Source organism: Camellia sinensis, chromosome 9 (assembly GCF_055761805.1).
Source record: "Camellia sinensis isolate YWXY chromosome 9, ASM5576180v1, whole genome shotgun sequence".
NCBI lineage: Eukaryota > Viridiplantae > Streptophyta > Magnoliopsida > Ericales > Theaceae > Camellia > Camellia sinensis.
The window spans coordinates 164,678,231-164,705,244 of record NC_138969.1 but is presented as its reverse complement, the minus strand read 5'-3'; the positions used below and the strand labels follow the sequence as shown (position 1 = coordinate 164,705,244).

At 35.6% G+C, this 27,014-nt stretch overlaps 1 protein-coding gene and 1 pseudogene across 21 annotated transcripts; both read right to left on the bottom strand.

Moving 5' to 3' along the window:
- Positions 1-3,619: 3,619 nt before the first annotated feature.
- On the bottom strand, positions 3,620-7,106 carry LOC114270537 (G-type lectin S-receptor-like serine/threonine-protein kinase At1g11300; annotated as a pseudogene). The gene is made up of 7 exons (XR_014340541.1): positions 5,730-7,106; positions 5,434-5,541; positions 5,140-5,342; positions 4,854-5,067; positions 4,453-4,687; positions 4,195-4,345; positions 3,620-4,089 (listed from the first exon to the last, which is right to left on the bottom strand). The product of XR_014340541.1 is annotated as a G-type lectin S-receptor-like serine/threonine-protein kinase At1g11300 (transcript).
- Positions 7,107-9,755: 2,649 nt separating this feature from the next.
- Positions 9,756-17,434, bottom strand: LOC114299775 (leucine-rich repeat receptor protein kinase HPCA1-like). Of its 20 annotated transcripts, none has more exons than XM_082887923.1 (12): positions 17,282-17,419; positions 16,310-16,351; positions 14,592-14,646; positions 11,927-11,998; positions 11,550-11,624; positions 11,391-11,462; positions 11,128-11,301; positions 10,662-10,703; positions 10,454-10,525; positions 10,300-10,368; positions 10,132-10,206; positions 9,756-10,000 (listed from the first exon to the last, which is right to left on the bottom strand). In XM_082887923.1, the coding sequence occupies exons 4-12, from the start codon at positions 11,983-11,985 to the stop codon at positions 9,922-9,924; spliced, it is 717 nt and encodes a 238-aa protein (XP_082744049.1). In that variant the 5' UTR covers positions 11,986-11,998; positions 14,592-14,646; positions 16,310-16,351; positions 17,282-17,419; the 3' UTR covers positions 9,756-9,921. The 20 variants fall into 20 exon arrangements, 17 of the variants coding, with proteins under 17 accessions (XP_082744049.1, XP_082744050.1, XP_082744044.1 ...); XM_082887924.1 differs by having other exon boundaries at positions 16,310-16,388; positions 17,282-17,393; XR_014340538.1 differs by lacking the exon at positions 16,310-16,351 and having other exon boundaries at positions 10,300-10,321; positions 17,282-17,434.
- Positions 17,435-27,014: the final 9,580 nt, after the last annotated feature.

The window sequence follows — 27,014 nt, the reverse complement described above, 5'->3', positions numbered from 1 at the left end:
CAAATCAAACAAGATCTCGCTCAAAAGTTTTAAAAAACAAACGAGCAACCCGCTCTGATACCAACTGAAAAATCTAGAAATCCCCTAGATGTTGATTTGTGATTATGTATCAATTTTAAGCAGTATATAACAATCCCAATCAAACAATCAAGACAACTCGACACAACGATTTTACGTGGAAAAATCACAATTGGACACCTCCAATTGTGATAAAAAAACCACGAGCAACAGCCACAAAACAATCCACTAAGAAGATATAAAGGAATTACACAGGTATAATCTCAATTACCAAGCGAATCCACGCCCGAATTGAACTAACCTCTATGTGCCTCTTCCAACACCGTCATCACCTTGGAATTGTCTTGACGATGAGCCACTCCAGAATCCACCAAAGCTTCAGGCTCGAATTCTTCAGAATCCACTGAAGAACAACTCTCTCTTTTGTATAGAATTAAACAAACGATCCTTTGATGTAAACTTCTTAACCCATGAGTTGAATACTCAATTAAACATCAAAGAAAACTAGCAAAATATTTTCAGAGATAAACCTTAATATCCAAAAAGAAGATCTGGAGAAGTAATCCTAAAATCTGACAGAAACCCGTACTTATAGAAATCTGAATCGCGAAGCTCGCTCGAGCGACGACTCTCTCGCTCGAGCGAGGGATCAAAAACGCGTGTTTTCCATAAGTGGCTTCGCTCGAGCCACGCAAGCTTCGCTCGAGCGCACATTTATCTCTTTCAGGTTTTTTGCCAGACGCAGTCTTCGCTCGAGCAAGGACTCCTTCGTTCAAGCGAGGATGGGCGGACATGCCCCGGACCCGCCAAGGGGCGCTGCCCCCTAGACCCCCCGAGCTGACGGGGCAGCTCGATCCCTGTCATAATCAGCGATGTGGCAATCTTGAAAGTATTAGCATCACAAACTTCTCTGCAAGGCACAATTCGGGTTGGATTCGCATCTAAACACTCATAACCTCACTGAAATAAAAAGTGCGAAAATAAGTATAACTGAAAGGAGTTTTATCAAACGGGATTGCCAAGAATAAAACCTAACAAATTTATATGTCATAAATCCATAATATACCTCTTATTTAAATAAGTAAAATTTTTTACTTATTTGTTTAAGAATGATTGATTTTAAATATCTACAAATTTATTTTTAACCAATACCTGAACTAACTAAATAAAAAATATTTACAATTATTAAATGAAATGATTATTAAAATAAAAATTGTGTCATAAACAAAAATTATTTTTGAACTAGTAAATATTGTAGACTATGTATAATGTATATTTTTTATGTGCAGAATGTGTATAATGTATAGTTTGTAAGCTTTTTTTTTTTTTTTTTTTCTTTCAAGGAAGTTATTCAGAATATTGTAAATGTGTGTAATGGTATATAACGGGCCGTTATGGTATCGCTATAGCCATTATGGCACCGCTAAGGCCGTTACGTAACACTGAAGCGGCCGTTACAGATGTGAATTTCCATCACATCGCAAAAACAGGTGCAACGGGTAGCACTTACTCCTATAACCGTTATGTAACAGTTACAACCGTTACATAATATTGCTTTTTAAAACCTTGGAGACATATGATATGCCCCCCAAAAAATTTCCCATATAGTTATGATGATGATGATATCATGTTTTGCAAAATTGGTAGGACACTTGGGAATGGGAAAGAAGGCAAATTAGGAAAGAAGAAAGAAGAAAGAAGAAAGAAGAAAAGTCATCCAAAAGGGCATTGTGTGTGAATTTATCTGAAAACAAGACCTTACCGGAATGCATCCTAGATCAGAAATAGCAACGCCCTGGTTTGACTGTTGGCTCTCTTTCTCTGTCAATTACTACTAAGGTAGCTTTAGAATGTTTCCCTATGAAAGCTCAGAATCCTAATACAAATGGTAAGATTTTACGATTCTACGATTTTATTTAGGCTAAACAATTTTATTTTAGATTGTTTAAATGATGTTAAATGGGAAGTGAAGCTTCCTCTTTGAATAAGTCCTCATAGTCAAGCTGAAATTATAATGGGAGAATTACAGTACAGTGAGACAGAGAAAAAAATTACAAAAACATGTGGGAAGCAAGTCATTTAATGGGGTGCAAAGGGAAAAAACTGTGGGGGTTCAACCCCTCATGTTTTTGTAAATTTTTTTAGGGAAAATTATTCCGATGATCCTCATATTTTGTCCCTTACGTTATTTTGGTCCATCCATTTTCAATTGGTTCAACTTTGACACTTAATTTTAAATTTTGTGTCAATTTGGTCCATTTGATAATGTCGTTAGTATTTACCCTAAGTTTTATTTTATTTTATTTTATTTTTTAATTCAGGATGTCTCTCGTTTAGCCTAGCTCATTTGGACTTGAGTTATCTTGTATCTAAAGGATCAAGAACTAATCCCTGGAGGCTTGAAATTAAATTAAGGACCAAGCTAATCTCTAATGATTCATTGGGAGATTCGAACCGGAGATCATGCATGTCGCTACTGGACGACGAAATGGATTTTGAAATTTATTAACATTCTCTTAAAAAAAAAAAAAAGTACTGTTAATAATCCCACTGGTACTGAAACCATTATTCACAAACTTTGTATGGCTTAGTCTACCTCTTGGAATTATTGAAATAAGGCTTACACCAATAAATTAATTGAGGAAGCATTGTCATAATGGAGAATGAGTACACCACATAGCAGATTTGACGTGCATGCGGTACTCTTTCATTTATTGTTTATTATGTGATAAAAGTAAGATTTGAGAAGTTATTTGTACTCAGTCTAAGATAGAGAGTGTTCAATCACATCAAATTATATAGCATTTCTTTTTTTCATATTGTAAACCATAAGTAAAAAGTATATTACGTCAATATGGTATGCCAATTACATAAAATACTTCCAATAGTAGCATCTCTAAAGGTAGCTTAATTACCAAATGGCGTGCCGAAATTGATTTTGACATGTTAATGGAAGAAATGTAATTTGGGTGATTCAATGCGACAAAGTCAACTTCGTTTCTTCAAATATCCAGCTAGGGCAGGTACTTCTGTATCCCAAGTTAGATTATTCTTTTGCTAACCGCATAAAATATTATTTCCACTCTCTTGAAGTACTAAAATGAGCTAATTACCTCAAAAAAAAAAAAAAAAAAAAAACCTAGGGTAACTTATATTAGTGATCTCTACATTTTACCTTTTATATTACTTTGGTCCCTATACTTTTAATTGGCACAATTTTAATCCTTAATTTTAAATGTGTCAATTTGGTCCAATTGATAATCTTGTTAGTGTTTTTGAATAATGTTAACTCACTAAGGTTTCTAAATTTATAATTTTTCTTTAAAAAATATGACATATGTCACTTATATACATATTTTTCATAAAAAATGCTAAGAAGAGTTATAATCAATTGGACCAAATTGAAATAAAATAATAAATTCTTGGTTGAAATCGTGCCAATTGAAACTATAGGGATTAAAATGATACAAGGAGCAAAGTACAGGGACTACTGTTGCAATTTACTCAAAAAACTATTAAAATTAATTTTTAAAAATTCAACAAGAAGTAAATTCCAGATTAGGAAAAAACAAATCTTGAAATAGAAGTGTTCACACAAAGATTTGAATTGTAATTGTTTGTCCAATAAGCACTAACAGAATATCAAAAATAGTTGTGGATAGGTATATATCAGTAAACCACTTGATGCGAGTGGTTAACAATGGCAAGTCTTTGTGTGCATGAAATTGGAAAAAATAAAAAATAAAAATAATCATCTCGACATCTGAGATATTACCTGCCATCAACAATTGTAACAGTAAGTTCATTCCTAGAACATCTACTCAGGCTTTCCTGTGAAGACAGACTCTTTGGTGTTTGAGTAAATGCAGGTTGCTTTGGCGTTGGGAGATATGAAATTTCACTATTTAACATAGAAAGAACCGTGGATATGGTAGGCCTATCTATTGCAAATTCTTGTACACACAGTAGTCCAACATTTACGCATCTCAAAATCTCCGATCTGAAGTCTTGATAAGATATCATTGGATCTATTAAAGTCACAATGTTATCTTCATTCCACAATTTCCAAGCCTGAAATTTTAACAGCAATATGGCATGTAAAAGTTAGGTCTTGACAATGAATAAACCTTGGAGTATTAGAGAACTAGGAAACGCAAATGAATCAAGTGGACTTACATATCCTAGAAGGCTCAAAGAATGCTCATCATCATAAAAACTAGTGTTTCGTCTTCCACTTACAATCTCTAGTAACAATACACCAAAGCTGAATACATCTGATTTCTCTGAAAAAAGCCCTTGCATTGCATATTCTGGAGACATATAACCGCTGCATCAAGCGAAAATTGATTTTATTGCGTTAAATTAATCCCATAAGAAAGAAGAGGCTCCACATTGAAAGAATGAAGAGTTTTGGAGAAACAGACATGTACTTACTATGTTCCAACAACCCTTCTTGTATTGGCTTGATGTTCCTCGCCACAAAAAATCCTTGCCATTCCAAAGTCTAAAATTTTAGGGTTTAGCTCTTCATCCAACAGAATGTTACTTGTCTTTAAATCTCGATGAATGATCCTTAATCTAGAATCCCTATGAAGGTAGAGGAGGCCTCTACCTATCCCTTCAAAGATGTCAAAACGTTTACTCCAATCTAGGAGCTTCTGTTTTTGTGGATCTAAAAGAATGTCGTTCAAAAGAAAGTATAAGTGGGAGAAAAAGGCAAATGAAATTGATTTCGAGATAGAAGTTTTAATTTTGGTAAAACAGTAAGTTCAGATAGTTAAGATAACAAGTAATCTAGCGAAAGCAACAACTCGTTAAGAGCTTTTACTTGTACTAATCAAAGAGAAATGCATCCAAGCTTTTATTTGGCATGTATTCATAGACCAACATCTTTTCTTTTCCTTCAACACAGCATCCAAGGAGTCTAACTAGATTACGGTGTTGGAGTTTAGAAATCATCACAACTTCATTCATGAACTCCTCGAGCCCTTGTTCAGAGGACCTTGAAAGCCTTTTCACCGCTATTTCTTGTCCATCTGGTAATTTCCCCTAAAACAAACACCAAATTATTTCACTTGTCAACAAAACAACTTCAAGATCAGCGTGAGCAATCATTGTTACGTTATACACCGGACCAAAACCACCCTGTCCAAGCTTGTTGGTCCAGTTAAATTCGTCAGTTGCAATTGCAAGTTTCTCAAACTTGAAGAGTGGTAGTTCTTCAAGTTTAACTTGGTTTAAATTATCTTCAAACGACGCTTCAGTTGAGTATTCTGGAAACAGTCTCTTAAATGATAGCATCTCGTTGAACTTCTTTTTGAATCCTAATTCAAAAACTTGTTCTAGGTTAGCTACTACACGATAGAAGAAAATATTTTCTTAATTTATGAGTCAGATTGATTAAATTAGTTGTACCTCGTTGTTTAACCATCACCATCCATATGAAGTACGCGCAGATGGAAATGATTATTGACCCTACAATCACTGAAATCACAATGACTAGTTTCAAGTCCCTCTTTTTATCTGCAAAACAGAGCAACCATCAAAATAGTGCAAGTAAAATGGACCACAATATTATTGATCTTTCTCACCCTTTTTTTTTTTTTTCCCTCGTAAGATCATCAATTTACTAATAAAGTACTAACGTTTCTTGAAATTTGACTACAAAGGGTTGAGTTTAAGCACAAGAATATGGATAGGCAATATATTACCGAGATCCGAATATGCCACGCGAATGTAAAGATCTGCCCCACCACTGGAAATTTTTTGTATATCTATTAAGCTTCCATTCCATAACATGCAGCCAATGCCGTCGTCATATGCATAAGCGGTGCACGAACAATTCTTCAAACACTGGTTTTCGCAATAATTAGCCAGAACCGGTGACCACTCTGCAAACACTGGCACTTTCATTGTCGTCAGCACGAAAAACCCGTCTTTTTTACTCTCCTGGCTACTACTATCGTTCCTCCCACACTGCAAATTTGTCCTCCTTACACACCCGCCAGTAAAATTTCCACTATTCCATTCATCTATGCGATTTGGCTCAAACCCTCTCAAACAGGAACAAATTGGTGAGTCCTTTGAATTGCAGCTTCCAAATGGCCCACACTTGCCATAAACATAGTCAGTTTCTGTGATTCAAGAGATCCTTTGTGATTCAAGAAAATGTATTTTAACATAGATCGATTTGCATAAGTGAAAGACACAGATACAGTTCCTTCATGGTTATCTACCACATTAAAACCATTACCATACAGCGAAGTCATGTCTTGGACTCCGATAAAGATTTGATTGTTCCAAGGACCACTTCGCCAATATGGATGGCTGCCATTCCATACAAAGAATTCTGGAATGGTTGAAAGACTAATACCGGCAGAGAAGCTTCCAACGGATGGATCAGAAGGGCTTCTCCATGATTTCAACAATATCTTCTCACCGGTACTTCTATCACTACTAAGCATCATGTTCTCTAAGAATGAGTCTGAAGGGTTTTGGTAACTCCCCCATATTCTCATTCCATTTGAGTTATCTACCAAAACAAGATTCCCAGAGTCTAACAAGCGGGCACTTGAATTCACTGTAGAATTTGAAACATTAGATGACCAAATAATCTCTTTTTGCCCATTCAAAACCACTAGATTGCCATCTTCGGATATCATCAAAGTCCCGGAAGAATCTATTAAAGGCCTGTCTCTATTAGCTACCCATACCACAGTCTTGACAGGGATGTTGTTGTACCAAATACCGACATAGCGATTGGTAGTATTAACAGGGCTGAAAAATCCCAATTGAAAAGCTTTGTTGCTTGAGATTATACTTTCAGAGTCATTGATGGGTTGACTGAGAGTAATGGTGTCTATGGCAATGCTAAACTTGAAACAAAAACAAGAAAATAAGAGAATAAGAAAGAGCTCAAGATATTGAATTGCACCTTTGCAGATGATGAGTTTCATGACTAGTTTTGTGCTTCTTGGTGGGTATGATTGGATAGAATTTGTGGACTCTTTGCATTTCAATCTCTTTTTATTCGTCATACTGTTCAGCAGAAGATAAATTTCTGGGTGAAAGGTGTACGGCTGATTTCATTCAACATTCAATTGCATAATTGTCAAAAGAGAGACTTTTCATATATATTATGCAAAAAATAAACAGCAATTCAACATTGTTGGATGGTATTTTAATAATGTTTTTTCACGACTTTTGAAAAATTCAACACTGGAAAAAGAAAATGAATAGTTGATTGAGATTGATCATTTGAAAACACGTTCAGTCCGAGCCCGTCCCAAGTTCAGCATCAATGATTTACTTTTATTTTGCTGGTCTTTGTATGTAAATTATACGTGAAATATATCATATTGACTAACTATAGTAACATGATTTTATCATATTTATCTTCAAAAAATAAAGTTCATTTTAAAAATCATACATGTTTCAATTTTTTTAGGAAAATTTTGTGTCATATGCCTCAATTACGATATTTATCGTGTCTGGTTATGACCAATTGTAATGATAGTTATCACTTGGTTATGACTAATTGTGATGTTAGTTTTTTATTATACCTTATTGGGTATTTAGTTATTGTTATTTATTTATTTATTTTTTAGTTATGACTGAAAATGATTTAGGCCTTTTTTTGGGTCATATAATATGATGTTAAGGTACTAGTAAATGTAATCACACTATCGACTCAAATCCTGAACCTCTGACATTTTCATTATCCCAAGGAATTAGACCTTGTTTGGGAATTAAGGATTTTAGCTAAAAATTCAAAAGTTTATTACAAGTTGCCAAATCTTTCTATCTTTTTTTTTTTTTTTTTTTTTTAAACATATTTTTCCGTAAAAGATAAAAATGAAACTAAAAAAATGAATTTTTAAGCCAACCCTTAGTTATAGCATTTGTGATAATTAACCCTACAAATGTCATAACTTGTTAGGCTACACACCTTGTAGCATAACTCATATTATATATATATATATATATATGATTATAATGATGATGATGATACAATGTTACAAAATTGGTAGGAAACTTCTTGGGAATGGGAATGAGAATGGAGGCAATTTTAGAGCTTGTTTGGGAATTACATTAAGTAGTTTAAAAGTCAAAAGTTCTTTTTCATTCATTTTACTTTTTGTAAATTTTTTTTTTATAAAAATTAAAAAATTCATTCTAAATTAAATTTTCTTATCTCACATTTTAATAAAAGAACTAAAAATTAATTAAAATAGCATTTTTTTTTGGGGGCATCAAAAAATAGCATGTTCCTTTACGTTGTGTTTGGTTGGGGGATTTGAGGAGGGATTTAGAAAGGGAAAGAAAAAAGATGTGTGAAAGTAGGTAAAATGTATATTTCATTTTCATTTCACCTAATTTTTTCATTTTCTTTTCTAAATCCCTCCTCAAATCCTCCAATCAAACACAACATTAAGATTGTATTTGATTCATAGATTTGAGGAGAGATTTAAAAAGGAAAAAGAAAAAGATAATTCCTCTCCAAATCTATTACCTTTCTCTTTCAAATGTATGAACTAAATACCCCTAAGAAAGAAGAAGGATGAAAAGTCATCCAACTGGGTAGTGTGTGTGAATTTATCTGAAACGGGACCTTACCAGAATGCATCCTAGGTCAAAAATAGCAACGCCCTGGTTTGACTGTTGGCGCTCTCTCTCTCTCTCTCTCTCTCTCTCTCTCTCTCTCTCTCTCTCTCTTAATTTTCACGTGTAATGTTTTTAAAATAGAGTTTTATCACGCATTGTAGAAAATTAAGCTGATTTACACTTTGGACATTAGCTCTAGAATGTTGACCCCATCAAAACCAAACGAATAAAGAGTGAGAATTCTAATTGTGAAACTCACTACAACAAGTTGGGTCTTGAATGACGAAATTTTTTTGTCTCCAAAGAGCTAATTTCGTCACTATAGATATTTGTGAGGAAATATTTTCGTCACCGGTTTCGTCATTGAATGTTTGTCACTAAAAACCAACGTGACGAAAAATAATTTCGTCACCAATGAAATTACTTCAGTGATGAAATTTTTTGTCACCAATAGAACAACATTTTGTTGCCAAAAATTCTCATTTTCGTCACCAAATAGTTATTCAATACCATATTTATGACTTTAGTTGACGAATAAATTTGTCACGCATGTTGATCATTGATGAGGAAATAATTTCGTCAAAATAAGATGTAAAGATGACGAAATTTTTCGTCTTCAAAAGTCATAATTTTTTGTCACCAATAAAACAAAATTTTGTCGCCAAAAGTTCTCATTTTTGTCACCAAATAGTTGTTCAGTACCATATTTATAACTTTAGTTGACGAATAAATTTGTCACGCATGTTAATCATTGATGAGGAAATAATTGTCACAATAAGATGTAAATGTGACGAAATTTTTTGTCTTTAAAAGTCATACATGGGTGACGAAATATATTTCGTCATAAATATATATACACGTGACAAAATTTTTAGTCACCAAACAACAAAATAAATAAAAACTTTCATATATAAACTGCAGTAAATTTTGTCACAAAATTTTTTTTATTAGTGACGAATAATCAATTTGTCATAATAAGAAGTACAAATGACGAAAAAATTCGTCACTAAAGTTGTTCCATATTTTATATTCAATTTAAGTTATTATTTCACAAATATCCCTGCTCAGCTCCCAATAGCCTTTTAATTGTACTAAGAAATCCACTAGCTATTATACTCCACTCCACACAAAAATTCACTAAACCATTATATTATAAATCAAAATGTATCCATCAAACAACTTTAATAATAATCCATTATGTATAACAAAAAAATCATCAAAGCAAATCCCAAAATGAACTAATGTGGAGTCCACAAAAAAAATCAACACTCAATCTTGATTTGCAACTACAACTAAGTATCAGTTTAGGAAATAAATAAATAATTCAACACTTGATCTTGATTTGCAAATATGCTTCCAAACGTCATCAAAAACCAATCTGCAAAGAAAATAAATAAGGAAGACATTAATATATTATTAATTACATCTAAAATCATATTTAATTATTCCAAGATCCCCTAAACTATTAGTGAGAACTAGATCAACAAATGATGAGGATTAAGATGGTACAATGTCGTCAAAGCCTCTAGGCTTGTATGCCATGGATGATCAGCTGATGAATTGAAACTATTGTTGTTCATGTCCCTGCATACCATCATCTTATGGTCAGAAAATGCAAATAGATTTCACATGCATTGCTAACAAAATTGAATATCGAAGGAAATTGCAAGAACTTACAGAGAGTTGAGAAAGTTCATCCCTGTGAGATTGGGCGAAGGTCCATTCAAATTATTGTTCGACAAGTACCTCAAAAGGCATAACCAAAACACTTTCTTAATGACACAACTTGAATTCTACATGAAGTTGGAAAATTTTCTGTGTGTGTACTTACAGCTCCCTGACACTTGTAAGGTTGTTGAGGTTTGAAGGAACAGGCCCATTTAATGAATTCCAATTGAAGCATCTGTTTGCAAGGCAAAAGTTTCAATCCAAAACAAGAAACCAAATTTGTTACTATAGGAACATGAAAGCCAATCACAGAATGGTTTCTGTAAGAAGCTTAGTAAGAAGTTTCTAGAGTACATGACATAGATACTCACATGGCCTCCAAAGTCTGCGCATATCCTAGTGTGTCAGGGATGCTTCCAGTGAGTTTGTTGACATAAAAAATCTTGCTCAATATAAAATTATAATTATTTATTAGAGACTATAACAAGATAATGTCTAAATTGGCATTAGTTGGAACATAGGATCGCCTAGTGTCACAACAACTGAATCAAATGCTCCACATGAAGTCAAAATATGCTAATTAATGACTAAGTTTTGTCGTTCATAACATCAAAGATTACAATTTGGAAACTTATGCATGTATCAGATTCATGTTCAAGTGGAAAAGTTTAGATGGAATGCTACCGAATAGCTGATTCATTCCTAGATGACTGTGAATAATGGGCAGAAATTTGCTTAAATTTAAATAACAATAATACTAAAACATGTTATCTTCAAAAGAATTTGAAAAAAATAAAATAAAATTTAAGTTTGATATTTCAAAGAGGTGAGACATACAAGTGCCTTGCTTTAACTAGCATATCCAGACCAGTTGTGCTCCCACTAGAGACTGGAATTGTTCCATTAAGCTGGTTCTCAGTTAAATCTAGCCATGAAAGATTAGACAAATTACCAATGGAAGGCGGGATTGGTCCACTGAAGTTGTTCGCATTCAGAGCTCTGCAGACAATGCTAATAAAAGTTTAATATATTTACTGTACCATAATTAAAAAGACCAAAGACATGAGACTAGACATATACACTGGACTTGAAATTCTTACAAGAAGACCAGTTGCTGCAGAGATCCTATTGAGTCCGGAATTGGACCAAAGAAACTGCAACCAATGAGGATTCTGTATGTAACAAAGAGCAAATGATTCAATGTAAGGAGTGAAATTTCACGAGTTGTTGATACTAAGAAATAGATAGAATTTTCTTACAAGGTTGTAAGCTGATTCAAATTCCCGATCAATGATGGAAGAGTTCCAGTCAGACCCTTGTTGTTAGATAGATCCCTGTATGCAAAAGTTAATAATGAGAAATTATCTCTCTTTTTTCTATCAAGAATGAAGAATATAAAAAATAATGCAGCTAATTAAGCAAGGAACTAAAAATAGTCTTATGGAAGTAATGTTATTTAAGATATCCAAAATAATAATTCAACAATTATGTCTATGATGAATCAAGCTATTGAAAATGCCAAGGATATCCAATTCCAAGCACTATAGTCTACAAAGATGATGGTAACGAAAATTGAATATGCCATTTATATTACATCTAAATGGATTAAAAGCAAAAGAAAAATTAGAAAACCTACAGATATTGCAATTCAGATAATGATAGGATGTCACTGGAAAGGGAACCCGTCAAATCCATGCCTGCTAGTATCCTGAAATTGAAAGTTAACTGGTTCAAGATCAAAGATTGTCAAGTTTTTTAAAATAGTAGAACATGATTGCATTACATGGAGGTCACTTGGGAATTGGTGCAAGAAATTCCTTAATTAAAAAGTGACAAAAAATAAATACTATCACACTTAATTAAATTAGGTGTGATTAAAATATTAATTTGATTTTTTTAATCACATTTTCATTAAAAGTTTCATGTTTTAGTTTCTTAAGTATGATCTTTAAGCATTTTGTAGTAGTGCTGTCAAAACAAAGATTCTTATCAAATCGAAGCCACAATATGAGACTTGCAAAATGGCACTCTTAACATTTAAAGACCAAAGATTCATAGCTCGCAAAAAAGGTTTACTCGAGATGATTCGCCATAAATTATTTTCCAATTTCTTAAAAAAGAATGCCATCGTAGAAGACAAAAATCGCTAATAAAGCATTTAGTTGAACCAGACGAAAAATAAACAACATAAATTACAAAAATCTAACCAAGGAAACACTTAGTTTAACAATGTTTGCATTTGATGTGTTATGTACATTAAAAAATGATGAAACATGCATATTTTGCACCATAAAGGATCAAAATCTATGTGAAAGTCCTCCAAACAGAAAAGAAGAAATATATTTCACATAGGTAAGGTGATATATTTCATGGAGGTAAGGTGCACTATTGGTATATTAGTTGTGCTATGTAAGAAATGGCTTATCAACACTACTATAAATGTCAATAAGACATGCAATTGGCACAGATATGTATAGATTTTCAAAACAAAATAAAATTATTTTAAACATGAATTGGTAGGATGATAGCAAGAATTGTCAGTAATTAATTCCAGTTTTAAGCTACTAACCTCCCGGAAGTTCCACAACTGATTATGCAAGCAACTCCAAAATGGGGATGAACAGAAATATGAACGTGTTTAAGTGTTAAACCATCCACAAGCACATTTCAAAATCATAGAACAATCTTTCTTATTACTAGCACAAGCTAATACTCTGTTGCAACTCAATCTAGTGTTAGATCTATTATTTCCAAAGCAAGCAATGCTAATGCTGATCTCTTTGTTGAGCTTGGTGATAAAATATGTTTTGGTGATCTTTTCTTGGAGGTACTGCATTATTAGGTAGGGTAGTTCTGTATAATAATGGTGAAATGTGAACCTGATGTTGTTGAATTCAATCCTCAAGGGATGCAATTACATTTTTTATTTGAACTGAATGATATGTGGTGTGTATTCTTGGAAAGGAAAGACTGTTTTCATCATCAAAAGGAAGGGTTGCCACAAAGAAGCGCATACAAGATAACCCCACAGCTCCATACATCTACCATAGGAGCATACAATTTCCCAGATATAACCTATGAAAATAGATGAATTTATTAAACTTGGAAATTCAACAGTTACTTTAGATACAAATAGCATTCAATTGAAAAATCTCACTGACTTGTTTCACTGTCTTAAATTATTCCATAGATACCATAACTCTGGGAAACATAATTTGGGCTTCCATAACATGTTTTCAGAAAATGACCATCCCACATGATATTGCTCAGACCAAAATCAGCAATCTTCACATTGCACTTGGAATCCAAAAGCAGGTTCTCAGGCTTAAGATCTCTGTGAACCACCATATTGTTTTGGTTTCCTTAAGAATTCGGTATGATTTCCTTAAACAATTTACTTCTTACTTCTTAGCAAAAGAGAAGATAACCACAGAGGTCTTATACAAGTTTTATGGTTAAAAATATTTGATATTTGCACCTGAAAGATCTCAAGAGTCAAATTTTATGATCTAGAGGAGGATTTGTGAAAGTGGAGACAGTTCCAAACCATGTTCTTTCTTTCTCAGGAGAGGAAGAAGGCATTATTCACCCAAAAAGGAAAAAGGCATTGTTGTTTGCTAGTGGCAGACACAATTCAGTTTCTGATTCTTTCTTCCACGTTAAATTTTTTTTTTCTTTTCTTATTCTCTCATTACTTCATATATGTCTATGTAAGCCCCCAAAAAAGGTTGAGATAGAAATAATAATTTCCTCAATTGAAATAGTTACAAAGTGGTATTATAGTTTTGTTATGAACGTTAGAAAATTATTATGAATAATTATAATGTAGTTAAAAAAAAATGCATATGTATTTTTTAATAGAGCACAATTTTCCTATAGAAACACAGATAAATGGTGTTGGGGAAAACATTAGACAAGCTTTAAAAAAGTGAATTATGGAGTAGGTGCTGACCCATTAATTATCTAACCATATCTACATTTAGTGAAAAAGGCAAAACCTAGATCTAAGTTTTTCATAATATACAGATGATATAGCTAAATCTACACAAATGCAAATAAAAGCTTGATAATATTAAAGTTGGTGCAAGTTATGATTTCTTTTGGAATTCCACTTTCGAAACCAGTATAAAAAGTAACATATATGCAAGAGCAATATTATTTTTCCAAGAAGATCATAATTTCTAGTCCATGAAGTGCAGATAGAAGTGTAAATGTGTCGGCTTTACAAACAATAAAAAAACATCAATATTTTATTTATATTTGTTCATATAAACTTTATAACTTGGTCACTGAAATTTAACCTGAAACATGATTTCCTTGCTGGAAGCACTTTCAACTCTTCAAATGAGTCCAAATCTAATATTGAGTGGATGAAGAAAAGGATTGAATGAATTAGTCTTTCAGTTCAACACTTCCATAGAAGACAGAAAAGCGAAAGATAAGAATTTTACATACCTTGTTGTCCGGATTCGCAGCAAATCAATCACCAACATAAAAATACAAAAGTGAATGGAATTACAAATATTAGCAGAACATAGAGAAAAGGGGGTACAAAACACACACAAATGAAGAACAAACAAATAAAAAATCATGTACTAAATAAAAAAGCAAAAAATCCATAAATTTCATATAAACAATACTTAATCACTTCCTTACCAAAACTATACAAATTGCAATCCCTAATAAGTAATTAAATCAATGCACAATAAATCCAGAAATTGCAACACCCAGACTCGTAGATTCAACTAATTCCTACAAAATTAACTCAAATTCCAATGCTAATACCTATATGTACATTCACATATATAAAAAATGAGTATGGTGGGAATCGATTGAATTACCCGTAGCTCTCTAGGGTTTGGTCGTCCTTCAAGATCTGCCATTGCCGGCACTGAGGTGATGGTTCTGCGGCAGAATGAGGTGTTGCACGACGGGCAACAACGGTGGATCGGTGATGGTAGATCTAACACTGATGGTGATTGTTGTTGTTGGGGAAGGGAGTTTCAACGCTAGGGTTTCTATAAGGGGAGAGGAAGATAATAAAACCCTAGCTATTGCTGAGTGGTGAGAGGGAGAGGGGGAGACGGCGAGAGAGATGGTTTGATTTGTTTGTGTTTCACTGTGGATACTATACATATATATATATATATATATATATATATATATAAATAAATAAAATATAATCACACTTAATTAAAAATATACATATAATCAAAGTGTGATTAAAAAAAAATATATAATCACACTTAATTAAAAAATATGATTAAAAATATATATATAACCACACTTACTTAAAAAGTGTGATTAAAAAAATATATATATAATCGCACTTAATTAAAAAGTGACATAAAAAATAAATATTATCACACTCAATCAAATTAAGTGTGATTAAAATATCAATCTAATTTTTTTTTATCACACTTCTAATAAAAGTGAGATATTTTCATTTATCAAAGTGTGATCTTTAATTGTTTTTGTAGTAGTGTTTCGTTCCTAGAAGCAAAATACACAATTTTGCTGAAGAAGTTTTTGGCAACATTCTAACAGATACAAGCAATGGAGGTTATAGGGTAATAAACTATCCTGGTCAATTAGATTTATAGGGTAATAAACTATCCTGGCAACATTCTATTAGAAAGAAAAAAAACATTGAACAATTAGATTTATAGGGTAATAAACTATCCTGGCCATAAAATCTAGAAATAATACATGTATATATACATATGTTTTATATAAGCACATGTTCTTTAGAAAGAATAAAATGAAGGCAACACATCTATAGAAAGAGGTCCAAAAACAAAATAGCTTCAAGCTTCCAGCTATGCAATCGAGGTTATCTTCTGGATGTAAGTAGATGTAAATAATAAATACAAATCTTTATGCCAACAGTTTAAATATAATTGTCATAGCCCTACAGCTCTCCAAACAAGTTCATCTACTTCCAAAAAGAGAAAAAAAAAAATATATATATATATATATAGAGAGTACAAACCAAGAAACCAACTTCAATAAAACATACCAAAATACCCCACACCCTACGAGAAGCAGCAGAGTCCACACCCTGGGGATCATCAATGAATAGTTCCAGAGATTTTCAGCTACAACAAAAATGTATCTCGGAACATTGTTTGTGACAACACAAACACCATAAAACAATAAAAACTACAAATAATGCTAACAACCAAGGCACTAACTCTCCACCAGGTACAACTGGCAAAATCAATTTCAGTATATAAACAAAAAGATAATTTCTGATCTAAAATTAATCATCTAATTGTCTCAAATCAATTAGGATGTAATAAATAATTTTAGACCCAACCACACTAAATAACTAATTCACTAGGATGTAACAATCATCCTAGGACACAACCACACTGAATAATTAACTAAGTTGTATAAAAAACACACCCACACGGGATAAAATCTGTCTTCTTCTTCAAAGAATAGAATGAAACCAAAGCAAAATTCAATTCTCTCTCTCTCTCACTCTCTCTCGGTTTTCTTCATCAAATCTTCATCATTTTCTTTCATTTTTGTTTCATTGTACTCACAAAATCAATGTCTTTCACTTTCTTAACTCAAAAATAAAGTAAACCCAAATATATTTTAGAAATTTTTGTTCAAATAAAATAGCAAATTTTTTTATTCCAGAATTTCTTTTCCCCCCAAATCTTTGTTCAATATGAGGAAACGAAGCACAAATCACCAGAATTGAATCCCTATTTTATAAATCTAATCCCTAAGCAGAGCATTGATGGCTAACAATCAACTACCAAGAAAAACCCAAAAAATACATATAAACTTGAAAACCCAAATGATAAATCAAAGCTTTTAAATCGCTCAATGAAGAAAACAATTCCAAATTTATTACCAAATCAACAATAAAGCCAGATTAGAAGCTAAAAAAAATGTGCAGATTGAAACCCATAAATTTTTTGAAACAACTCAATTAAATCGATGCACTACAAGGAAAAAATAGAGAAAAAAGAACCTGGGTTTGATGCAAAAAGTGGAGCCCTATTCATACAGGAAGGGCCGACGGTAGCAAGGGAAAGAGCAATGGTGGAGAGGTATTACGTGTGTGTTTTGAGAGAGAGAGAGAGAGAGAGTTGATAAACAGAGAGAGGGCAACAAAATTAATACCCTATTTTGAGAGAGAGAGAGAGATGGTAAACAGAAAAGGATAAAAAAAAAATTAACTTTTTGGTTCCAGTTTTTAGAGATGAGTTTTCAGAAAATTCTATTTATTTATTTTTGATCATATTTTAATATTTTTAATTAATTTTTTAATATTTTAAGTTTTTTTTTTTTTTTAAATTTAGACACACCTAATATAAATATACTTAAAAAGTATAATACATGTGAAAAAAATATTTAAAAAATACACTAAATTCCAAAAAATATAAAAAAAATATATGAAAATTCATTACATTTTTCATATTTTTGTGTATTTATTAATTTTTTAAAATATTTTTTCACAAATATTTTACTATTTAGATACATCTAAATAAGGTGCATCTAAAAAAGTAAAAAATTACTTAAAATTTTAAAAATATTAACTAAAAACTAAAAAATACGAAAAATAAAACACACTATTTTTAGAAAACTGAAATCAAACACACTGATATATATATATATATATATTTTTATTGTTGCTCAATACATTAAATTTTTTCTACCAAAATTGGTGACAACATTATTTTCTCACCAAAAGATCTCAAAAATATTTGGTGACGAAACTTATTTTTTTTCTCACCTAAAACTAAGTATTTAGTGACGGAAATAAATTTCGTCACCTATTATTTTTATATTTTTATTATACGTGACAAAATTATAATTCCTCATGGATTATTCCTATTTAGTGACGAAATTTGTTTTCTTCACTAATTTTCGCCACCATACCAATACAGAGAATAAGAGAAAGAGACACCAGAAAAAGAGGAAAGAGAAATCACATACCAAATCACCAAGCAAAGAAGATGTGGCGGTTACCGGCAAGGCTACTAGTGGCGGCGACTATAGGCAAGGCTAATAGAGGCGACGATGGCGATCAGCGTGGTGGAGGAGCAAGAGGTAAGACAAATTAATACCCTATTTTGAGAGAGAGAGAGATAGAGATGATAAACAGAAAAGGGGTAAAAAAAATTAATACCCTATATTTTTTTTAATTGCCACTCAATATATCAAAAAATTTTCACCAAAATTGGTGACGATATTATTTCCTCACCAAAAGATATCAAAAATATTAAAACGTTTTGGTGACGAAAATATATTCCTCACAAATAATTTTATAATTAGTGACAAATTTTTTTCTCACCAAAAGTCCCAAAATTTTGGCGCCACCGAAAAAAAGTAGCGGGAAAATTTTTGGTGACGAAACTTAATTTTTCCTCACTTAAAATGAAGTATTTATTGACGAAAATAAATTTTATCACCTATCATTTTCATTTTTTTATTATATGTGACAAAATTTATAAATTCCTCACGAATTATTTTTATTTAGTGACGAATCTTATTTTCTTCACTAGTTTTCGTCACCATAGGTTACTTTTGTTGTAGTGACTGTAAAGAGAGTTTTAGTGATGTAGTAAAAATAGAACCCACATGTGATATGATGTGTGTGTCTATGTTTTTGTTTTTGTTTTTATATTTTTCTCTCTTATCACATCACTAGAACTCTCTTTAAAGCTACAAAATTAGAGTTATCTATCATTGTTGAAACTGAAATTCAGAATTCAAATACGATTTCGCTTGGACTAAACATATATATTATATTAAAGTAACTATGGTGCTAATTATAAAATGATGTAAAATCCATGTCGTCGACCATTCCGGCCGTTGCAGAAGTTCCTATTTCTAGTTGTTCCTACCTTGGTTGAGACCCCTCATCAACATCTGGTTCATCATTGAGCCACCCTGCATTATCCGTTGATCCGTTCATATCAAACCAACCAATCTGTACATTCCCTAGATCCTGTTCATCAAAGAACTGCAGATTACTGATGTCCTCCTCAAGCTCAGCTAAGTCATCCAACCCATGGCTTGGCCCGTCCTCCCGGACTACGTTGACCTCCATTCCCATTGGCAATTCCACCTCTGTCTTGGGCTAATCGGCTGGTGCAATATTAGTGACAAGGGTTGTATGCCTCTTCAATTAAGTTTATAGAGCCCTCAGGCATGCCTTCTTCTACCACAGGCACCACCATGGGTTCGGGTTGGGGTATGGACATGCTCATCATGCACAAGTCTGTGCTTTTTTAGGAGGAAGGGGATTAGGCAATGGACACGGCTCTAGGGGCTTTAGATGCCCCTTTTTTATCAGGACCCTCAAGGCCGTAGATAGAGACATATAGAGTGGGTGAAAACCCTCTGGCCCCGGGGTGGGTACTTTGTAGGTTGTGAGGTGGTTCCGGATGCACCGGTAAAAGGGGTGGTTGTGTTCGGTGTGGTGGTGACCATACCAACATCAGAGGTCCTTATAGCTGCATTACTACTGGTAACTATATTTGAACTGTGTGCAAAAGCCCTATTGGGCTACCCTTTCTCATGGTTAATCAGACCCTGTTTCATTGAATCCTCTATCTGTACCCCTATCTCATGGAGGTCAACAAATGTAGGTAGAGGTAGGACTATCATCTTCTACAGCAGCCTTGGCTGCAGATTACGAACGACCATTCGGATCTGATCCTTTTCAACTGGTCGGGTGGTCATCATGGAAGCCTTGGCTCTCCACCGAGTGACGAAATCATAGAAGCCCTCCTTTGGCTCTTGACGAGTTGCCTCGAGATCACGAGTTGTGATCTCGATTTGAATGTTATAAGAGTATTGAGCAATAAAGGCCTCGGCCAACTCTTCCTAGCTCATTTTCACAGAATCTTCCAGTTTAGCATACCAAATAGCCGTGATACCCGACAGGGTCCGGCCAAAGAGGGATAGTTTCTACAGCCTAGTTGGGCCTATCGACCGCAGAATATCTGAAAATAGCCGCAAGTGGACCACGAGATCACCCGAACCGCCGAAGCAGTCTATGTGTGGGATTTTAAATCTATCCGGCAATGTCACTGCCAAATCTGTGTAGCCGTCCTCTATATTTGGGATCGAATTGACACCCTGAGCTCGTTTGAAAAGCTTCTCAAGCTTGCTCACTTTCAGAGCGGTAGAATCGACCTCAAACTCAAACGGTGCCTCCGTTGGGTAAACTGGTGCTTTGGAAGTCTGAGGTGGGACTGGCTCTACCGGATTGTATGCATTCTCCTGGACATTAGTTGTATCCCCGGGTATTGGAACCCTGGCTGGGGTTGGATGAGAAGCAGAAGCTGCTGCTTGTTGTGGTTGTTGCTGTTGAAGCCTAGTAATCAGTTCAGCCTGCTGGGCTGCAATCTTTGTTTGGCGATCGGTAACTTCCGCTTGGCGAGCAGCGTCCCGCTGTATGGCCTCAATGGTCTGCTGGAGTTGGCGCATCATATCCTCCATACTGGCTACAGGGTGCTGATCTATCAGATCCAGTGCATATTCTCTTTCTGAAGTGGAAGCAGAAAACTGGGCTCGACTAAGCACAGGTGAAGTAGATAGTGACCGTTGAATTGGCGACCGCTGAACCGGCGAACTATGCCTAACTGTCTTCCGTCTGATAACCGAGGGTAGCGAAGCAAACACGGGTTGTCCTCCTATAAGATCCCCAGATCGATAAAGCCTCCTAACTCGGGTCCAATGTGCTCGGGGGGTAACTGCTTCGTCTGAAGCAATTGTGAAATACTACATTGCAAAAAGAAAATAAAGGAAAAAAAAAAACAGAAAATCAGAAAATGGACAGCTCCTCGGCTTAGACACAAACAACATATAGTTGCAATCATAAGCTGGACGACTGCACTCAAACACTGTTTTTTGCCCCACATCTCTGTCTCAAAATTGATACCCTCAAACTGATACCCAGACTTGTAACTGATACATACATTCCTGTAGAGTTTCACTCTAAAAGCACGTATCAAACAAGTAAGAGCCAAAACACCCCTATGGTGGGGTAGGGCTTCCCTGTCCTAATTTCGTTAGGAACTAGGGGTTCGCTACGCAATCAAACGGTTTCAAACGAACCTACATTCGGGTGAGCAACCTGTCCTAGTTTGGAACAGTCTCTATGGCTTCCGATATGCAACTAGGTCGAATGGTCGAAAAGGGTGCCTCAACATGACCACCTAATATACCGCTCGCTCCTAACAACGAGAAATGAAAGAAGGATCAAACGGTATAGTGGTAGTCCAGATCCAAGGTTTGTGTTCCCATCGTGGTAAAACCCGTAACCGGTCAGCCTTAAGGTGCGCTTTTCCAAGCACGCCTCCGGCAAACCGATCAGGAATAGTAGATGGCAAACACTATGACTTAGGCACACCAATGCAAATGCAATGCAAAGAAACACATAAGTGTAAATAAAACAACATATCATGAGTTCGAGTCAAGTTCTCTAAATCCCCAGCAAAGTCGCCAGAAACTGTAGCTCGACTTCTTCGCACCCCCTTTCGGAGAGCTCGAATTGGTCCTACAGTTCGAACTCCTGTCACGGTTCGGAATCTAATCTCACAAAGTGCAACGTGAAACTGATAAACACCAAAGAGTCCAATCTGGCAAATCATTTTGGAAAATCAGATTTTAAATCAAATAATGCCAAAATTGGATTGCTTTGCCAGATTACAGAGTTGCCACCTAAATATTTTATCTCGGGGAATTAGGAAACCCTGACTCATGCCAAAGGCCACGTGTCCGTCATCACCAAAGTTGCCTCGGCTCAGGTACGAGAGGGGAAGGTCCTGAAATGAGCACCCTCGCTTGCCCGATCAAAAGATCGGCCTCTACTAAGCATGATATGTTGTTTTATAAACCTCATATATTCTTATTCCGGTTATTAGCTAACTTTACTATGTGACGCACACAAGCAAATATGGACTAAAATCGCAAGAATTGGAACAACTTAACTTATGTTTGTTTTCGAAAATGGTTTGAATTTGCCACCCTCAAGTGGGCTAAAACACGGATTTGCCACCTCAAGTGGGCTTAAAACATGATTTGCCACCTCAAGTGGGCTTAAAACACTCATTTGTTGAATTGTTCCAATTCAAGTAACAAAGTCTTCATCCACAGGTATTCATGCAGTTAATCATTTAAGCAAATAGCCTCATGGCAAGCATGCGAAAATATGGCAACATGGCAATCACACTCATGCAAGTATGCTAAAGCACAAAACTTACCGAGTACTCCAAGCCAAAACAAAAGCTAGTTAGAAACAATGCATGATCCTAACTATGTTAATATGCCTAATGCAACACATACAATATGAAATTAATAGGCTCGGATACTAATATGTCATATGATAAAATTTGATAACATGCAGTTAACCACGTATTCAAATAAGTATTGAATTGATGATGCAGTTTGAATGATGGGCCGAGCCTCGGTGCATGCAAGACAAATGAATGGATGCAAGCATAAGGTATGCTAATTGAAAATGATCACTAATCTAACCATCTAAAGCGGGTAAATAAAAGGAAGAAAGACGCGGGGTTGGAGGACATGCACACACGTACGCACACTTATTACAATATTCGCCCTCGCGAAGGAGGGTCCGAATGACTAAGCTAAGCTAATCTAAGCTAATTATTACAAACCAATTAAATAACTAGCTATGCTAAGCAAATTAAAGCAATTAAACTAATTAACTATCTAAGCTAGTTAAATAATTAAAGCACTTGAATAAATAAATTAGCTAACTAATTCTAAGCTAACAAAAGCGATTAAATGACCTCGAGGGCGAGAGAGACGTACATGCTCGATTGGATTCCTCTCCAAAATCCACCGCCTTGCCATCGGAAAATTGTGCCAACTCCTAGAATGCCTATACTCCACCTCTGGAACATACTGAGCAAACTTTTCACTGATGGCCGGTTGGTCACAAAAGGTGGCTGTCGGCCACTGCTGGTGGCCGGTCGGTCACTATTGGTGCCTGTTGGCCACTATTGGTGCCGGTTGGCCACCCCTTCCCTAAAATTCTCCTTTTTGCTGCAACAGAGAGCAAACAGAGGCAAAACAATGTATTCTCAAACAATATATGTACTATTACCCTCCTTATCATTCTTGGCTCCTAAGCCATCAACCAAGCATTCTCAATGCATGATGGCTAGAGAACCAAGCTTGTACAAGGTCAATGAATGCACAAACAAGACCAAAACAACCACCCCCCTATCATGCATGATCAAAGGTGATGGTGACTAACAAAAGTGGCACAGTACTTCACTTTGAGTATGAAACGTCCCATTTTTGTTGTGTTTGGATTAACGTCCTATCCAAACACATACAATACAACACAATATGCTTAACTTGCTTAAGTTTTACTTGGTTCATTTTGTTTACACATTTTACATTACTGATTAGTCATTTAACCGATTAAGTCCAAAATGAGAGTCCTCTAATTGGAAAGAGGGCTTAAGCCACAAGTACCTTGAGTATGAAAGAGGCCTCATGTTGTTGGTTAGTAGAAACCCTCAAGAGAGGATTAAAACCATTAGGCATGAGAACCTCAATTTCACACTCAAGCCAATAAGGGCCTCAAGGCCACTTTCAAAACAAATTAAAAAGTAAAGAATAGAGGGAGGTTGCAGACATTTTAGTGTTGATATGACATGCAAAAAGTCACTAAATCATGCAAGCAGCTCATGCAAGACATGCTAAGAGCCTAAAATATTAAGCTAGTGAAGATCACAACACTATAAGCATGCAACACACAGCTCAATTGGCCAAACTAGCTCTGGACAAAGTTAAAACATGCCAAAACAGTAGCTAAAACATGCTGAGATTGAAGCATAAAAGGCTAGAAAAACTTGCTCACATGTTAGCTTACAAATAAGACTCAAGGCACAACTCTCAAAAGAAATGAAACAGTGAAATAAATGAGCATGTGACAGAGCTATATACACTGAAATCATGTGTAAAATTATGCTACAACATGCAAACCACTCAAACACTTCATGCTTAAAGCCTCAAAACAATGAGCTAGTGAAGACCATTACATTATAGCCTTGCAAAACAAGCCTTGAAGGGCTTAACTGACCCAAAACAGAGTTAAAGTAGGCCAAAATAGTAGCTGAAACAAGCTGAAGTTAAGCTAACACAAGCTACAAAAATAGGCTAAACCATTAGGCATGCTAGGCTAGTAAGCACAATTGCACTACAAGTAAAAAAACAAGTAACAAATGCTCTAACCAACCCAAAACAGAGGTGAAACATGCAAAAACAGATCCAAAAACATGCTTGAACTAAGCTAACACAAGCTACAAAATCAAGCTACCATGTAATGCTAACTAGGCATGCAAGAGAGACACAAGGAGGGGAGGCTAACCCCTCCATTTTTGGACTTTAAAACATACTTTTTACCACTGAAATAACTCTGAATTTTAGTGGTTTAAAGGCCCAAAAATTTTGATTTAAAGGTGGAAAGAAATGGCACAAAAGACTTCACAAGCCAAAGAGCAAAAAGATGAGACAACCTCCTAACTCACTAAGACTCAAACCACCATTTTGAAACCTTAAAAATAGAGTTTTTTTTTATGGTTGAAAACCAGGTCAAAATAGTGTAAAATGATAGCCAAGAAATTGATTAAATCAAAGATTAAATGAGGTAAGCCTTATACCTTTGAAGCACAACACTAAATAGCCACAATTCTGAGCTAAAACCAGCCTTAAGAGCTAAAACCAAGCCTCAAAGAACCTCAACTCCAAGATGAAGATGTTTGGTTAAGGGACTTAGTGCAAAAGTGTAGAGAATTCTCACTTTCAAGCATAAAACAAGGAGAGAGAGAGAGAGAGAGAGAGAGAGAGAGAGAATTCTAGAGAGAGAGAGAGAAAATTTTGCTCTAAATTGTCCAACCCCTCAAAATGGGGGAGAGACCCCCCCTTATATAGAAAATCAAGCTAAAGGCTTTTATTCACCACTACATACACATGTATGGAGATGAGCACTAGTGAACAACAGTTGGCACAACTGGCAAAGAAATATCTGAAAAAGGAGAAAAATGGCTGCCGGCCATCATCAGTGGCCGACCGGCCATCAATGTAGCCGACCGGCCATCAACATAGCCGACCGGCCACCACTGGTGGTCGACAGGCACAAGTCATGGCTGGCAGGCTATTGGGATGGCCGACAAGTCACCCTCTCCTCCAGAAGTGAAGCAACAAGCTCTTGGCCCACAACCAAGCACAAAACAGGCAAGATTAGACGCTTCAAGGCAAGGCGCTCAGGCGAGACCTTCAGGGATTCAAAACAAACACGAGCGAGCACAATCATCGAGTGTTCAAACGATGACGTTCAAGTCTTGAGGATGGTCAAAAATGGGGGGTCTACACATGCATCCCATCGTTGTGTCCGTTACTGAGAGATATAGAATCAACGGCTTCCTCAGCTCTAGCGGCATCTGCTGTGTGCCCAAAATGTACTGTGTGCCCCGAAATGTGCTGCGTGCCCGAAATGTGCTGTGTGCCCGAAATGAGCTGTGTGCTCGAAAAATGAGCTGTGTGCCCGAAACGAGCTGTGTGCCCGAAATGAGCTGTGTACTCGAAAAATGTGCTGTGTGCCTGAAATGAGCCGTGTCCCGAAAAATGAGCTGTGTGCCCCCAAGATGAGCTGTGCGCCCGAGATCTACTATGTGCCTGAAATGTGTTGTGTGCCCCGAAATGTGCTGCGTGCCCGAAATGTGTTGCGTGCCCGAAATGAGCTGCGTGCCCGAAATGAGCTATGTGCCCGAATGAGCTGTGTGTCCAAAAGAGCTGTGTGCCTAGATAAATAGAGTGCTGTGATTCGAGCTACATGCCAAATGAATAGAATATTGTGTTGTAAGCCGCGTGCCAAACAAACAAAGTGTTGTGTTGTGAGCTGTGTGCCAAATGAATGGAATGCTATATCGTAAGTTGTGTGCCAAGTCTTGCATTGGGCATGCATTTTATCGCGCTATTTTGCGCATCGCACTATTTTGTGCACCTTTACTTGCATAGAAGTTGCATTTTATCGCGCTATTTTGCACATCGCACTGTTTTGGGGACCTTTACTTGCATAGAACTTGCATTTTATCGCGCTATTTTGAGCATCGCAGTGTTTTGTGCACCTTTACTTGCATAGAAGATGCATTTTATCGCGCTATTTTGCACATCGCACTATTTTGTGCACCTTACCTACATTGTGCATGCATTTCACTCGCATTGTCTTGTGCACCTGTATAGCACTGTTTTGTGCATTCCCTCTGCATCGCACTGTCTTGTGCATTCTCCGGTCTAGGAGACCTTAAATCCTCTAAAGGTGCAATTTCTTTGGTGTTTGTCGTGCCTGAATGCCTTCTAGTGGTCTGGTATAGCCACCTGCTTGTGTTTGCGGTGAGTTCCTAGGAGACCAACTGAGACGGTGGAAACTAAAGTTCGAATGGCTCACGCCTAGAACACAAAGGTTCGGGATTTCCAAGACTAAAGTCTGGTTTAAATACCCAGGGGTATATCCTCGGCTTGAAATTTGTATGGCAGCCCCATAGATTGAGATAGCATATGTATGCACCTCAATTCTGGATACTGAACCAACCTAGTCTATCACCCTGTTGGAGAATAGGGAAAGCTACGACCATAGTCAGGGAGAAAAATAGTACCTGCGGTTCAACTGAGAAGAAGGGGAAGGTCCCCAGCAGCATGAGGTAATTCGT